This window comes from Cyanistes caeruleus, chromosome 8, assembly GCF_971803275.1.
Source record: "Cyanistes caeruleus chromosome 8, bCyaCae1.hap1.1, whole genome shotgun sequence".
Taxonomy (NCBI): Eukaryota; Metazoa; Chordata; class Aves; order Passeriformes; family Paridae; genus Cyanistes; species Cyanistes caeruleus.
Genome location: NC_141708.1, coordinates 35,062,125 through 35,075,537, shown reverse-complemented (window position 1 = coordinate 35,075,537; position 13,413 = coordinate 35,062,125). Strand labels below are relative to the sequence as shown.

General features: G+C 59.8%; 1 protein-coding gene across 3 annotated transcripts; it reads left to right on the top strand.

Annotated features, from left to right (window-relative positions):
- Nucleotides 1-2,026: 2,026 nt before the first annotated feature.
- Nucleotides 2,027-10,695, top strand: CHST3 (carbohydrate sulfotransferase 3). Of its 3 annotated transcripts, none has more exons than XM_086900239.1 (3): nucleotides 2,027-2,250; nucleotides 8,077-8,281; nucleotides 8,428-10,695. In XM_086900239.1, exons 2-3 carry the CDS (start codon nucleotides 8,145-8,147, stop codon nucleotides 9,656-9,658), a joined length of 1,368 nt encoding a protein of 455 aa, XP_086756365.1. In that variant the 5' UTR covers nucleotides 2,027-2,250; nucleotides 8,077-8,144; the 3' UTR covers nucleotides 9,659-10,695. The 3 variants fall into 3 exon arrangements, with proteins under 3 accessions (XP_086756365.1, XP_086756366.1, XP_023785883.2); XM_086900240.1 differs by lacking the exon at nucleotides 2,027-2,250 and adding an exon at nucleotides 3,408-4,018; XM_023930115.2 differs by lacking the exon at nucleotides 2,027-2,250 and having other exon boundaries at nucleotides 5,361-8,281.
- The last annotated feature ends 2,718 nt before the right edge of the window (nucleotides 10,696-13,413 follow it).

Here is a 13,413-nt window from a genome sequence, read left to right as displayed (position 1 = left end):
GTGAGGGCTGGAGAAGGCACTTTGTTCCTCGCCGTGCCAGCTTTATTATTGATGAAGCAGGAAGGTGATCTCCATCCCCAGCCCCACGTGTGTGCAGAGCAGGCAGGGAGCACGGGCCGGGCTCAGGAAGACCCCTCCTCTGCTCCTGCCACCCCCTGGGACCGCCGCAAAAGCATTCTGCAAAGACAGTGACACCTCACTAGTATGGGTGTTCACCTGCCCACCAGCCTCTCTCTGCCCTCATCTCAAAATTATTTGCACATCAGGGTTCGAGTTTTGCCAAGAGCTTTTCCCACAAATTCCAAGGCAGAATGCCCTGTTCCAGTTGAAATAACAAGCGAGGAGCTTAAAAATATTTCGCTGTTTCTCAAAACCCCACAAACTCCTGCGGTGTGTGGCCAGCCAGACTGATCTGCTCTTTTGTGACATGATCAACCTGACAGCCTGCACAGGCCTGATCCTGCCAGCCCTGGGTTTGCCTCGTTTAGGCAGAGTTCCCGAGACACTGCCCTCCACCCCAGCTCCATCAGCAGCGCTGCAGAAGACAAAACCCCGGAGTTATCACAGCTGTCCTGCTGGACCACACTGGCTGTGGGGAAGGGGAGGAAGGAAGGAAGGGGAGGAAGGAAGGAAGGGGAGGAAGGAAGGGGAGGAAGGGGAGGAAGGAAGGGGAGGAAGGGGAGGAAGGGGAGGAAGGGGAGGAAGGGGAGGAAGGGGAGGAAGGGGAGGAAGGGGAGGAAGGGGAGGAAGGGGAGGAAGGGGAGGAAGGGGAGGAAGGGGAGGGAGGGAGGGAGGGAGGGAGGGAGGGAGGGAGGGAGGGAGGGAGGGAGGGAGGGAGGGAGGAAGGAAGGAAGGAAGGAAGGAAGGAAGGAAGGAAGGAAGGAAGGAAGGAAGGAAGGAAGGAAGGAAGGAAGGAAGGAAGGAAGGAAGGAAGGAAGGAAGGAAGGAAGGAAGGAAGGAAGGAAGGAAGGAAGGAAGGAAGGAAGGAAGGAAGGCTTTCCTTCCTTGCTCTTTGCATACCAGCTCTGCCACCAGCTGCTGGCACTCTCCATGCAAACCCATCCCCTTGGCTCACAGGAAGCCACTGAGGAGCGCTGAACGATGTTGGTCATCACACTTAAATGCCAAGAAAACTTGCATTTTGCTGTCTATGCCACATGCGTAGCAGAAAAACTATGCCAGGAATGTAAAAGAAGGCTGAAAGTTTTTATAGGGACTAGTTTTTTTGGATCTCTCTCTGCTTGCAGAGCCAGATGTCTTTCAGCTCCTTGGTGTCTCTTGAGGGAGCTGGGTGAATTTCTGCACTTCAGCCAAAATAGTAATTTCTGTAGGATTTAATGCACCAGACCCTAAGTCTGCCCTGCAGGGACAGTGACAGCCGGTGTCCCCCAGTGCTCCTGGGCTGCTCCCAGCACGATGCTCTCAGTCCCTGCCCTCTTGGAGCAGAGTTGTGACCTCAGCAGCAACACACCCCAGTGGGACCAACCCCCGTCACAGCTCCTGTATGGGGACAAAGTGGAATCTGGGGAGGAAGGTGCTGACCTTGAAGCCAGTTTTAGCTGAGGATAACAAAGAGGAACCTTGCCACAAGGTGGTCACAGAGATGGAGCCAGGTCCCTCACATGGTGGGATGCTGAGAGCCGGGGCAGGAGAGGTTTGGAGTGGATAGAAAAAGAAGCAATTTCTCCAGTAAGACAGTGAGCAAAGAGAGGTTGTACTAGCTCCATCCTCGGAGGTTTGCAGGATAAAGCCCTGACCGCCCCGGCGTGACCTTGCTTTGAGCAGGAAGCCTACAGCCCAAACCACCCGGTGGTGCCCGGGAGGGGACTCACCTCGGCCCAGACGGGACAATTTCGCGGGCTGTCTGTGGGCTCCCAGGACCCCTCTTCCCCCATTTTCTCCACCCCAGCGCCCAGGCGGCCCCTTCCAGCGATCCCGAGGCTGGGAGCCGGCAACTCCCGGATTCCCGGCGTGGCGTGTCGGGGTGGGGGCAGCGGGGGTTGGCCCGGGGACCCTGCACGGCCCCGCCCCGGGACCCGCGTCCAGGCGCCGGGACCGCTCCCCCTCCGCTGCCCCGGGAGGGAGGAAGGAAGGAAGGAAGGAGGGAGGGAAGAGGGGAGGGAGGGAATCAGGGAAGGAGGGAGGGAGGGAGGATGACAGCACCGTGAAGAAAAGCAGGGGACCCGCTGCTCTCTCTCCTCCCGCACGGCAGGACCGGGCGAGCTCGCCCCGCGGAGCGGCCGCCGCCGGGTAGGTGCAGCGGGGTTCGGGACCGACGGGGCCGGGGCCGGAGCGCAGCCGGGGGCCGGGACCGGCGCGATGGGCAGCGGGAGCCCCGGGGCTCGGGCTCGGATGGCGGCGGGGATCGGGTCTTTCCCGGCGGGGAGTTGCGGGAAGTTGGGCGTGCGAGGAGGGGCCGCAGCCCCGAGCTCCCCCCACCCCGGGCAGGGGGAGCGGGGCCGGCGGGGAGCCCGGGGCTCGGTGGCCGCATCCCCCCGCGGGGCGGCCCCGGGCTCCGCCGGCTCCTTTGTGCGCCCTCCGGCCTCGGCCGCTCCTTTGTCTCGGTGCGGGGCCCCCCGCCGCCCGCTCCCGCAGCGGGGCAGCGCCGGCGGTGCCTCCCTTCCTCCCCTGCCTCCCTCCCCTCGGCGGACAGCCGGATCCCAGCGCCCTGCCGCCGAAAGTCCTCCCAACACATGACTGCTCAGCAGCTCTCCCCGTGCCTTTCTCTCGGCTGGGGGGTGGATAAAATAATCAATGGAATAGGATCGAGCTCTGCGGCAGCAGCGCCGAGCCTCCGTCCGGAGAGGAGCGCGGCTGGGGCGACAGCAGGAGACTTTGGAAAAGGAGAGTTTCTTACAACCATCCCGGAGTTGCATCATCCGTCAGCCCCTACCAGGGAGCACTGGAAAGTTGTTCGCACCCTTTCCCCTCCTGTCCCGGGGCCACCGGGGCACGCTGGCCCCCGGCCGGCTCCCGGGAGCCAGCGACATTTCTGCCGGAGCTGGGACTCCGACAGCCTCACGGCCCCAGACGGGACCTGGATGGCACCGGGGGTACCCTGAGGGGAAAAGGCCATCCCAGCAGAGTTTCCCCCAGGGCCCGCCGGGATTTCAGCAGCTGCTCCCGGCCACACTGGGGAGAGCTGCCCACACCCCACTGCCTTTGCACCGAGCCCGGCTTTGGTGCCTGGAGAAAAGCGTCTCCTTTTCCACAGCCAACGATTTACAACACTACACCAGGACAGGGATTTAACTCTGCAATTTCCCCGCATCTGCCATGTTGCTTCAGCATACGGCTTGATTTCACACCGGCAGTCTCCCTGTGCTGACTCGAGCACAGGTCACCGTCCCCACGGCCGACATCCCTTGCCACCAGTCCCTTCTGCATCCCTGGAGCGCTACAGATGCCTGTCCCGGGCGGGGAGAGACAGAAATGGGGAGCAGAGGCAGGCACAGAGAGCGCCGTATCCCTGCTTTTGGGGTGGGTTTGGTGGAGGAGCTTCCAGGCTTCCGCAGGAGCAGTGAAGGGAAGGAGTGTGGGGCGGTGGGAGGGACCGTGGACTCTACGCCCCAAAGAAAGGGCTCATTGAAGCAGGGACGGGCATTTGCGGTTCCCAGCGTGGCCGGGGGCCGCCGGCACTCACAGCAGCCGGCATTGTGCCACCGGCGCCGGGAAAACAGGGCCGGGCAGTCCTCTCACCCATCTTGGTGGTCTGCTCTGTAGCCCCCCTGGCTGCCCAGCACTTCAGTCGCTCACCTTAGCTGCAGGTGGTGCTGCAAACCCCACCCCAGCCGTGTCCGTGATTTCCAGCGGGTTGCTTTCAAGGCTGAAGGTGTTTTAGCCGGCTCCTAGTCCAGCTCCAGCTCCAGAGGCTGGACCCTGCCTGGCAGACGCACGTGTTTTACCCCCACAGCCAGCACTGATGTCTCTGAGTCCCATCGGGTTCACCAGGGGCAGGAGCAGCAGCTCTCCTCTCTGCTGGGTCAGGAAGAAACACCTCTCTCTGGACAGCACCAAGGTGAGGGAGAGAAAAGACAGGTCTGTCCTGGCCATGCAGCCTGTGCTGGTCCCATCCCAAATATTACTGTGCCCTCCCCAGCCTCTACACCCCTTCTGCACGGTGGTTTTTGGGACACGAGGAACAAGGACAGCTCATGGGGTCATCACAGAGAGCAGGTGGGACAGTAAAGGGGACAGGACAGGAGACAACCTCATGCACCTGGAGAGAGCTTGTGCAGTGAAAACAAAGTTTTTTCAATGATGCCTGTTTGTACCAACACCCGCTGCTGCTCCTGAGTGTAACCTCTGAGTCAGAAGGACTTTCCATTCCCAACTTTCTCCTCCAATGGGCAGTTTCCAGGCTTCAGTTTGATGAGGCTTGTGACTATTCTCAGCAACTTTATAAACATCGTAGGAGGTGACTTTTTTCCTCCTCTTTTTTTTAGCTTGACTAGACATGCTTTTATCCAAAAAATACCTGCCTGGACAGGCTCCTTAGCTGCTCAGCAGGGCAAACGGAAGCAGCACTGTGCTTGTGCCATGCCTTGGAGGACAGCCAGGACCAGGATGAAAATTGCTTGGAGATGAAAGCAAAGTGGGAAGCTCTGGTGGCACGTTTCCCAAGTCCAGACTGGGGAGGAAGTTGGGAGCGGAAATAGTTGAAAGAGTAAATACAGAGGGGTTTTTTTTTTCCCAGGTTGCAGACAAAGAGCAGCACGGAGAGCAGATAAGCCCGTGCTCCTTATCTCTTTGTTGTTCCGCCTCTGTGTTTTGCTGGTCCAGGTGTCTGCTGGAAGCCTGATGAAGCAAAGGATGGTGGAGGGAATTACTCAGAGCAGCAGCAGTGCTGGGGGCAGCGAGCTCAGCTGCAGGTCACTGTGGGCTTCCATGGGGGGATGCATGGGAGTGGACATGGGCTGGATGGACAGGAGGATCTCAGGCAGGGAGGGAACTCTTGCACGTGGGTACTTCATTGCCTTTCTGTGTCCAGAGCTCAGTTATTGCCTGTTGAGTCACCAGAGGAAAATGTGACTTCATCCAGTCTCACCTCCAGCTGGCTGCCCCCGGCATCTCTCTTTCCTGGATCTCACCTGGTGGGGGACTCAGGGCAGCCAGAGGTGGGGAATGAGAGCCCCAAGGCTTTGTGTTAAGACCTTCCCTTTCCCAAAACCGAGCTGAAAACCTCTGCTCTGCTCTTCCAGTCAGCCAATCATGTGGAATGTCCTGCTGAAGGGTGACAGGAGCATCCCTTCCCTCCTTCCTCTCATAGGGCCTCTCCTCACCCCACCTGAACCACCAGTGGGAACATTCATCCCATGAACCAACTTGCTCCAGCAGACTGGAATGATTTGGTGTCTCCATAACCGTCCAAGTCCTTCCTTGTTGCTGTGGCAATATTAAGTTAATTTGTTGGTGGTGATGGATCCCACCTGAGCAGGCTTGCGTGGGAACAAAATCCCCAGCACCACCCAAAAAAAATCTCCTTTTCTGGCTTTAACTCATCTGGGAAATCCATAAGTCCTGTTATCATCTCTGCAAGGGGAATTGCAGCTGCCCCTGCTGAACTGAAAAGCACTTCCAGCCTGAGGGATAGGAAAAACACAGGGAGCAGCACCTGAGCTGTGGGTGCTGCCATCCAGGACATCTCAGTTCAGCATTCTTGGACATTATTCCACTTTGCTTTGGGACGTGGAGAGCAAGAGGACACTGCCTGCTGTCTCCAGGGGTGATGTCCATCCATCTGTCTGCTCACACAGGTGCATTCTCCAGGAGTGGGCACTGGCAGGGCAGCAGCAGCAGCAGCATCCCGATGTCTCTCCTCATCCATCCCATCCCAGCAGAGCCCTGGAGGGGAACGTGCCGGGGACACAGAGCCCCCTCTGTTCCCACTCACAAAGGGGCGCTTGTGGCTCGCGCAGTGCCCCAGCCGGGCTGCGCCTCACTGGCCCCAGCGAGGAAGAGCTTTAGGATGCCAAGCGGCCCCAGGCAGCCTCACCAGGTCACCCGCGTGTCCCCAGCCCCACGGCTCAGCCCTGACGGGGCCCCCGCGCCTGTCGCTGCCGCCCCGCGGGTCCCAGGCAGGAGTTTTGCAGCCGGCTGTTTATTTAATGAATTATGTCTGCCCCGGGCCTGTGAATGAGGGTTTTGCCAGCGCTGCCGGACATGGTTCTCTGTGTCATCCCTGTGAATAATCCTTAGTCTGTGGCTCATTTGTGGTCAGGCAGCAGAGGGGGGAAAACCCCGGGCTGGCTTTGCCCAGAGATTCGTCTGAGGAAGCGGTCGATGCCATCCCCAGTGCGTGTGCGGGCAGCAAGGGGACTGTCCCCAGCCCCAGGCGAGGGCAGGGATGCAGATCACCGCCCCTTGGGATGCCATGACTCCGCTGGGCGCTGAGAGACGCGCCCGCACACCGAGAACTTTGTGCATTTGATTTATTTTTTTTTTCCTCTCTCTCCGTTGCTCAAATACTCCGACAAGTCCTGTCATCGAGGGGGCACGACCGAGGAGGGGGGATATGGGGGGTGGCTGGCGAAAGGCACCTGCCCCGGCTGCTGGCCTGTCCCCGAGGAGCGGCGCGATGACAAACTAAACTAACAGGGTTGTTAAAAACACACACACACACTCACTCGCACACGTGTGCCGGGGATCCCGGTGCCGCCTGCCGAAAGGGGGGATCTGGGACACATCTGTGGGAGGGCTCTGGGGCTGCCAGGGATCTCCAGAGTCCTCACATCCCACTAAATCCTGAGTTTCCTGGGTGCGTGGGTGTGGATGTCTCTTTTTAGAAGGTTTTTCTGGAAAGGAGATGGCTGGAAGCCAAGCCTCGGGAGCTGAGCGGTTTGCTCAAGCTGGGAAATTCCTGGTCCTCACGCAGAGAGGACTGGGAACCTGGCAGGCTGGGGTGCTGCCCTGGCCACGGAGCACATCTCACCCCTCCTGCCCATGCTCCCTCCTTCCCAGCCAGGAGGGGCATTCAGCGAGCAACACTAAAAAAATGCACATTTTGACCGAGCACGACGCGGAAGAGGATGGGACGTGATGCAATGCCTGGCAGGGCTTCCCCACTCCACGCTCTGCCGGGGGCTGCAGAGAGCGAGGCTTAGCCAGGGCATCTCCCCTCCAGCAAACCCAGGGGCCCCCCAAAGGATGGGGCTCTGCCTGGCTCCCCTCCTATGCCCCAAAAGCAGGGCTGGGATGGGCTGCTGGGGTCGCGCTGGTGGAGCCAAGCCAGGCCTAAATAGACTTTCCCTGAGTCACCGAAAGTCTGGCCAAGAAAGCAGGACGAGCGAACGGCATCACCCACACAGCCGGCCAGGCAGGGCACCAGCAAGGCCTAGGAGTGTAAATCTGCACACCGGGGACCTGCCCCAGAGCCTGAAACAGCAGCTGTGGCCCCCAAAATCTCCCCGTGGGCTGTGGGTTTGGTGCAACTCAGAGCGGTTTCCAGCAGCGGCGGACGGGCGGATGTTTTCTGCTGGGCGGGGATGCCAAGTCTCCTGGTTTTGCATCCTACACCAAGCAGCTGCACCATCATTTGTCGGTTTCTTTTTTTCTTTTTTGGCAAAAACCGCCCCTGGAGCATTCTAGTCCCTGAGGGGGACTGGCAGCAGCAGCGTTTTCCGGCCTGCCGTTGTTCCTGAAAACTCTCTGGGTTTCATTTTCGAGGCTCAGCAGCTGCTGCTGCCATGCTGGGGGAAGGCGGAAGCTGCTCAGCCCCACACTGGGGCCCTACAGCGGAGCCTCCAACCCTCCCCTTTCCAGAGGTTGGGAACCACAGCGCACCAAAGACCCGGACGATCCGGGGGCCCCCTCGCTGGCAGCAGCAGGTTTTTGCCAGTGGGAAGCAGGCAGCTGTTGGGTGGCAGGAATTGGGCAGGGGCAGCTGGTGGAAGCGTGGGAAGGGGTCCTGTCAGGCAGATATATTTTGGGAAGGAGGAGGAGCAACCGATGGGGCAGCTGTTCCTCGGGGGTGGGACGGAGCAGGAGGGAGGAGCTGCCCTTCTTTTACTGCTCTTGTCAGCCTCTCACCCTGCCCGCAGAGAACCATCGCCATGCTGATCCTTCTTCTCCCCACAGGCAGGGCTGGCAAGGCCCTAGCCCAAGACACCTTCCCAGCGTGCAGGAGGGACCTGTGTGCGCTGCCCATGGAGATCCGACGCGCTTTACCCCAGGATATCCGGGAGCTGCTGCACTGCTTGAAGATGAGGAGCAAGTACGCCGTCCTGCTGGTCTTCGTCATCAGCCTCGTCATCATCGAGAAGGAGAACAACTTCATCTCCAGGTAGGCGGGGGGTACCTGAGCCACCCCACGGTTTTCAGCCCCTCTCCCCCAGTCCTGAGCTCCTATGCAGCAGGAACCCCCCAAGTCCCCCGGCGGGATGCAGGGCGGTCCCGCTGTCCTCCAGGCTGGGCTGGGTCTCCCCGCAGGGTGTCGGACAAGCTGAAGCAGTCCCCGCAGGCCCTGGCAGAGGCCAACAGCACCGAGGGCAGCCCAGCAGCGGCCAAGAACGGCTCGCTGGCCTCGCTGCAGGAGCTGGACGCCGCCTTCTCCCAGCTGAGGTCGCAGCTGTACAACATCACCCTGCAGCTGGCAGGTGACGGGGACCCCGGGCCACGGCGGCACGTCCTGCTGATGGCCACCACCCGCACTGGCTCCTCCTTCGTCGGGGAGTTCTTCAACCAGCAGGGCAGCATCTTCTACCTCTTTGAGCCCCTCTGGCACGTCGAGAAGACGGTGACCTTCCTGCCGGGAGGAGCCAGCGCGGTGGGCTCAGCCTTGGTTTACCGAGATGTCCTCAAGCAGCTCCTCCTCTGCGACCTCTACATCTTAGAGAACTTCATCTCACCGGTGCCCGAGGACCACCTGACGCCCTTCTTGTTCCGGCGGGGCTCCAGCCACTCGCTGTGCGAGGAGCCCGTCTGCACGCCCAGCACCAAGAAGGTCTTTGAGAAGTACTACTGCAAGAACCGCCGCTGCGGCCCCCTCAACATCACGCTGGCGGCCGAGGCGTGCCGGCGCAAGCAGCACGTGGCCCTGAAGACGGTGCGCATCCGGCAGCTGGAGTTCCTGCAGCCGCTGCTGGAGGACCCTCGGCTGGACCTGCGCATCATCCAGCTGGTGCGGGACCCCCGCGCCGTCCTGGCCTCACGCATGGTGGCCTTCTCCGGCAAGTACGAGACCTGGAAGAAGTGGGCGTCCGAAGGGGAGGCTCCCCTGCGCGAGGAGGAGGTGCAGCGGCTGCGGGGCAACTGCGAGAGCATCCGAGTGTCGGCGGAGCTGGGGCTGCGGCGGCCGGGCTGGCTGCGGGGCCGGTACATGCTGGTGCGCTACGAGGACGTGGCGCGGGCGCCGCTGCAGAAGGCCCGGGAGATGTTCCGCTTCGCCGGGCTGCCCCTCACCCCGCAGGTGGAGGAGTGGATCGGCAAAAACACTCAGGCTCCCCACGACGGCAACGGCGTCTACTCCACGTGCAAGAACTCCTCGGAGCAGTTCGACAAGTGGAGGTTCAGCATGCCCTTCAAGCTGGCGCAGGTGGTGCAGGACGCCTGCGCCCCAGCCATGCAGCTCTTTGGCTACAAGCTGGCCAGCAGCCCCGTGGCGCTGGCAAACCGCTCCTTCAGCCTGCTGGAGGAGGCACAGCCCGCCTGGGTCACGTAGAGGCACACGGAGATGGCGGCGGGGCGGAACGAGGGGCTGTGGCCGTGCTCCCGGCCGGTCCGGAGGCGACCTGAGGGTCCCTGCTCCCGAAAATGCTCCTCGCTGCTGCCAGACGGCAGCTCCAGGAGCCGGAGCGTCCTGGCAGAGCTGGCCCCAGGGTCCTGCAGAGCCTGAATTTCACAATTTCTCCGGGAATGGGGAAATTGGGTAAGGGTGAGGGGCGGTGGGGTCGGCAGCAGGGCCGCCTCCCCAGCTCGGGAGCTGCACTGAGGAAGAGGAGGGTGACGGCAAGCAGAGGGGGACAGGACCAAGCACCTCTGCCTTGCCACCCCCCCCCTGCCAGCTGGGATGGGGCAAGGACAAAATCCCTGTGGTGCCAGCAAGCACCCAGACCGCAGAGACCTTCTTGGTTTAGTGCCTTCATACACCAGCACAGACTGGAAACTGCCCACAGAGCCCTGGATGGCATTTGGGCTACAACAAAATGAGGTGACCATGGTTTGGTGCTCTTCAAACTTGGTTTTGGAGGTTTGGGTTTTTGGGTTTTTTTCCCCTGCTTATTTGCAAACCAGGTGGATTTATTTATTTATTATGTGAAAAGGGTGGGGAAGCTGGTCAAGGAGCTAAGCCCAAAAATCAGCACAAAGGGAGACACCCAGAACAGAGGTCACATTTCAGCTGGAGACCACCACGTGTCCTCCCGTATGATCTTGGGAGAGCCCCCAGGGACTGATGGGGCTTTAATCCTCCCCAGCCGCCGTGCGGCAGCGGCTGCGGACTTTGGCAGTGCTGAAAGACTTATCTGATTAAAAACAAAACCACCAGCACAGGGTCCAAAGCATCTCCTGTCCCCTTAGTACTGGTGGGTGTCCCCTGTCCCGGGGGGAGCCCCAGAAATACGTGCTAACAGCACTGGTGGGTGGCCAAACCTGGCAGAGGCCCGGGGAGTTTCGGGGTGTTTGCCGTGTGCAGGTGTTGACCCAGTGCTGAGCTGCCCCCTCCAATTCGCATTTCTTTAATTAAAATGCCTATTTTTAGCCCTCTTTGTAGCTCATTCTTTTTTCTGCCCCGGGTATTTTGGGTTATAGCAGCCACCCGAGGGAGAAGTCAAGCGTTTTGGTGCAGGGTCGTTGTCTCCACCTCGGGCTCGCCGAGGAGCCCAGAGAGGGTCCCAGAAGCCGCACGTCCCCTTCTCCCCAGCTAAAAGCAGAAATAAATCAGTGAAGCGAGGCGGCAGCTGGCCACAGCTGGGCTGTGCTTTGCCGGGAGGAACGCGCCGGGGCTCCGGCGAAGGGCTGCGGCTGGGCTGAGCTCACAAAAGCTGCGTTTTTGACCCAAGAGGGAGAACAGAGGCGGCATTGAGGAGCGCGGGGCCGGCCGGCGGGGAGCAGCCGCAGCGGAGCCCCGGGCTGCCATCCCCCCGCCCGCCGAGGCTTTCCGAGCCCGGCATCTGCCTTCAAGGTGCGAGTTCAGGATGCCCGCTGCCAGCTGCATGGGGAAAAGGGCACCAAAGTGGGGGTTTTCTTGGCGTGCCCTCATCGCTCGCAGGCGGTGGAGAGCGTCAGCCTCCTCCCCGCTTCACAAGCAGCTCCCGGCATCACAAGCAGCCCTGGGGCTGCTGAGTGAATCGGGTTTTGTTTGGAGGCTTCCTGCTGGGAAAGCAGCAGGGTCACTGAGGTCGGGTGGATATTCCGCAGCTGCGCGCTGGGAAAAGCCCGCAGAGCTCGGCCGGCATGAGGGGGAACGCAGGCGGGCGCAGGTTCCTGGTAAATGCCTCTGGAAAAGCAGCATTGGGTTGTTTTTTTGCAGAGAAAATAATTTTAGGGTAATTGTTTGTGAAACAGCAGGAGGGGTGAGTAGCTGCTGAGCTGCCACAGCCGAAGAGGGGACATTGGAGAGTGCCCAGCGTCCCCCTCCCATCCCACCGTGGATGGGGGCGCTTCGGGGCTTGGAAAGCCGGGCTCAGGGGGACAAGGACAGGCAAATCCAGGAACACGGGAAACAAGGGCCGAGGGAAGGGGGAGCTGGGCTGAGCCGAGGCCAGAGAGGATGGCCAGGGCTGCCCGTTCTCACCTGTGCTGCCTCCGGCTGGCTCCAGCCCGGCTCCGCTAGCCAAGCACAAGCATTTGTTCCTGGACACCGTCCAGCTTCCCGTCAAAATCGTCACAGGACAGAGAGAAAACATGCCCCCGACCCATGCCGGTTTCCGCGGGGCTAATTGCTCCCATTAAAGCCACGGGCTCCGGGCGCATCGGGAAGCCCCAGGGGACACACGGCTCCTTTGGAGGCTGGAGCAGCCGAATTCCCCCCGAGCTGGCTGGGGGAGGTTTGTCCCCCCACAAGAGGAGCCTCCTGCTCACCCTGCTCTAGCCAGGCATTGCCCGGTTCTTTCCAAAAGGCACGGATTTGGGAGAAAAAACACAGATTGGGGAAGACATAGCAAGAGACAGTGCCTTAGAGCAAGGATATTCCTGCATCCAGACGGAGCAGGCAGGAAGCCCACGACAGGAGCTGCAATGGATGCAGCCTCACCCTTTCTCATAGACACCAAAGCAGAAAAGAAAAAAAAATAATAATAAATATTCAATCCTCTTTTCAAAAGATGGAAGCTTTCTGAAATAAAGCAGTACTAAAGCTTGGTTTAAAATAAGGAAATGAAAGCCCAGCCTGCAGCTGTAGTGCCTCCAGGCTCGCCTCCCAGCCTGCTACAGTCGTACTTTGGGGGGAATTTGGGAACTTTGTGCTGATTGTCACCAGAGAGACCTTTTCCACAAGTAGCCCAGAGCAGTGAGGGGACATGTGTCCTTTGGGACAGGGCCACCAGCCAAAACTGCTTCTCCTTGGGGTCACTGCACTTGACAAGAGATGATGAAAGCTTTAAAAAATAATGGATGTGCTGTTCCCCTCTAAATGGGATCTTTCTGGGAAATTATTCCCTCTCACTGGTCTAATCCGGAGTTGACTTTGGACAGCAGGTACATTCTGCTGTTTCTCTGCCTCCCTCTCGGAGCACTCAGGGCTGCCTGGGGCCGTGCTGGCATGGCTGGGCTTGCTGTGGAGAGGCAGAAGCTGCTGGTGCCAATTTAGAGAGCGGTGAAGATGAGCAAGGCTCTGAAATGCCACCTTAGACAAATGTCACACCCTGCAGTTTAACACCCAGCTGCCCCTGCTGGGCCATGAAGACAAGACACCAGGTTGGTCCATAGAAATCCATAAAAAGGCCTTTTTCCAGCCTGGCATGAGGTTTCTCCCAAAGAGCAGAAACAATGGCTGCTCTGCTGGCTGTCCTGACCCCCCATACCCTTCTCCTGACTTGTTCCAGCTCCATTTAATGGGATCGGACGAGCTAATCCCCCATGTCCCCTCTCAGCCCTATCAGAGGGGATTTCTGCACAGGGGCAGGAGGGAAGGAAATCCATCATGCCAGCAACTGCCTGCCCTCACCAAGCCCCACTGGCTTCTGCTGGAGGCCGGATCAACCCTTTCCCTCTCTCCATTGTGGGCCTTGGTGTGGTTCTTGCAGGGAGCTGGTCCATGGCTACAGCTGCATCATCCAAACACCAGGTCAGCGGGGAGACCCATGGGCAGTGAGGGCTGCAGCACATGTGGACATTTCAGCATTAAATGACAACCTTGTTTTCTGTTGTGTTTTTCTAAGAGACTGCATGCCTGACCAGACTGCATTTCTTGGTCTGCATCCCATATTTATCCTGTAATTACACCTTTGGACAAAGGCTGCCTGTCTGTGAGGCCCA

Bases quoted from the DNA above. Each gene is read 5' to 3' on its own strand.
- CHST3 (XM_023930115.2), top strand. From the start codon at position 7,686: ATGCTGGGGGAAGGCGGAAGCTGCTCAGCCCCACACTGGGGCCCTACA. The intron at 8,282-8,427 runs GTAGGCGGGGGG...GTCTCCCCGCAG, and splicing joins GAGAACAACTTCATCTCCAG to GGTGTCGGACAAGCTGAAGC.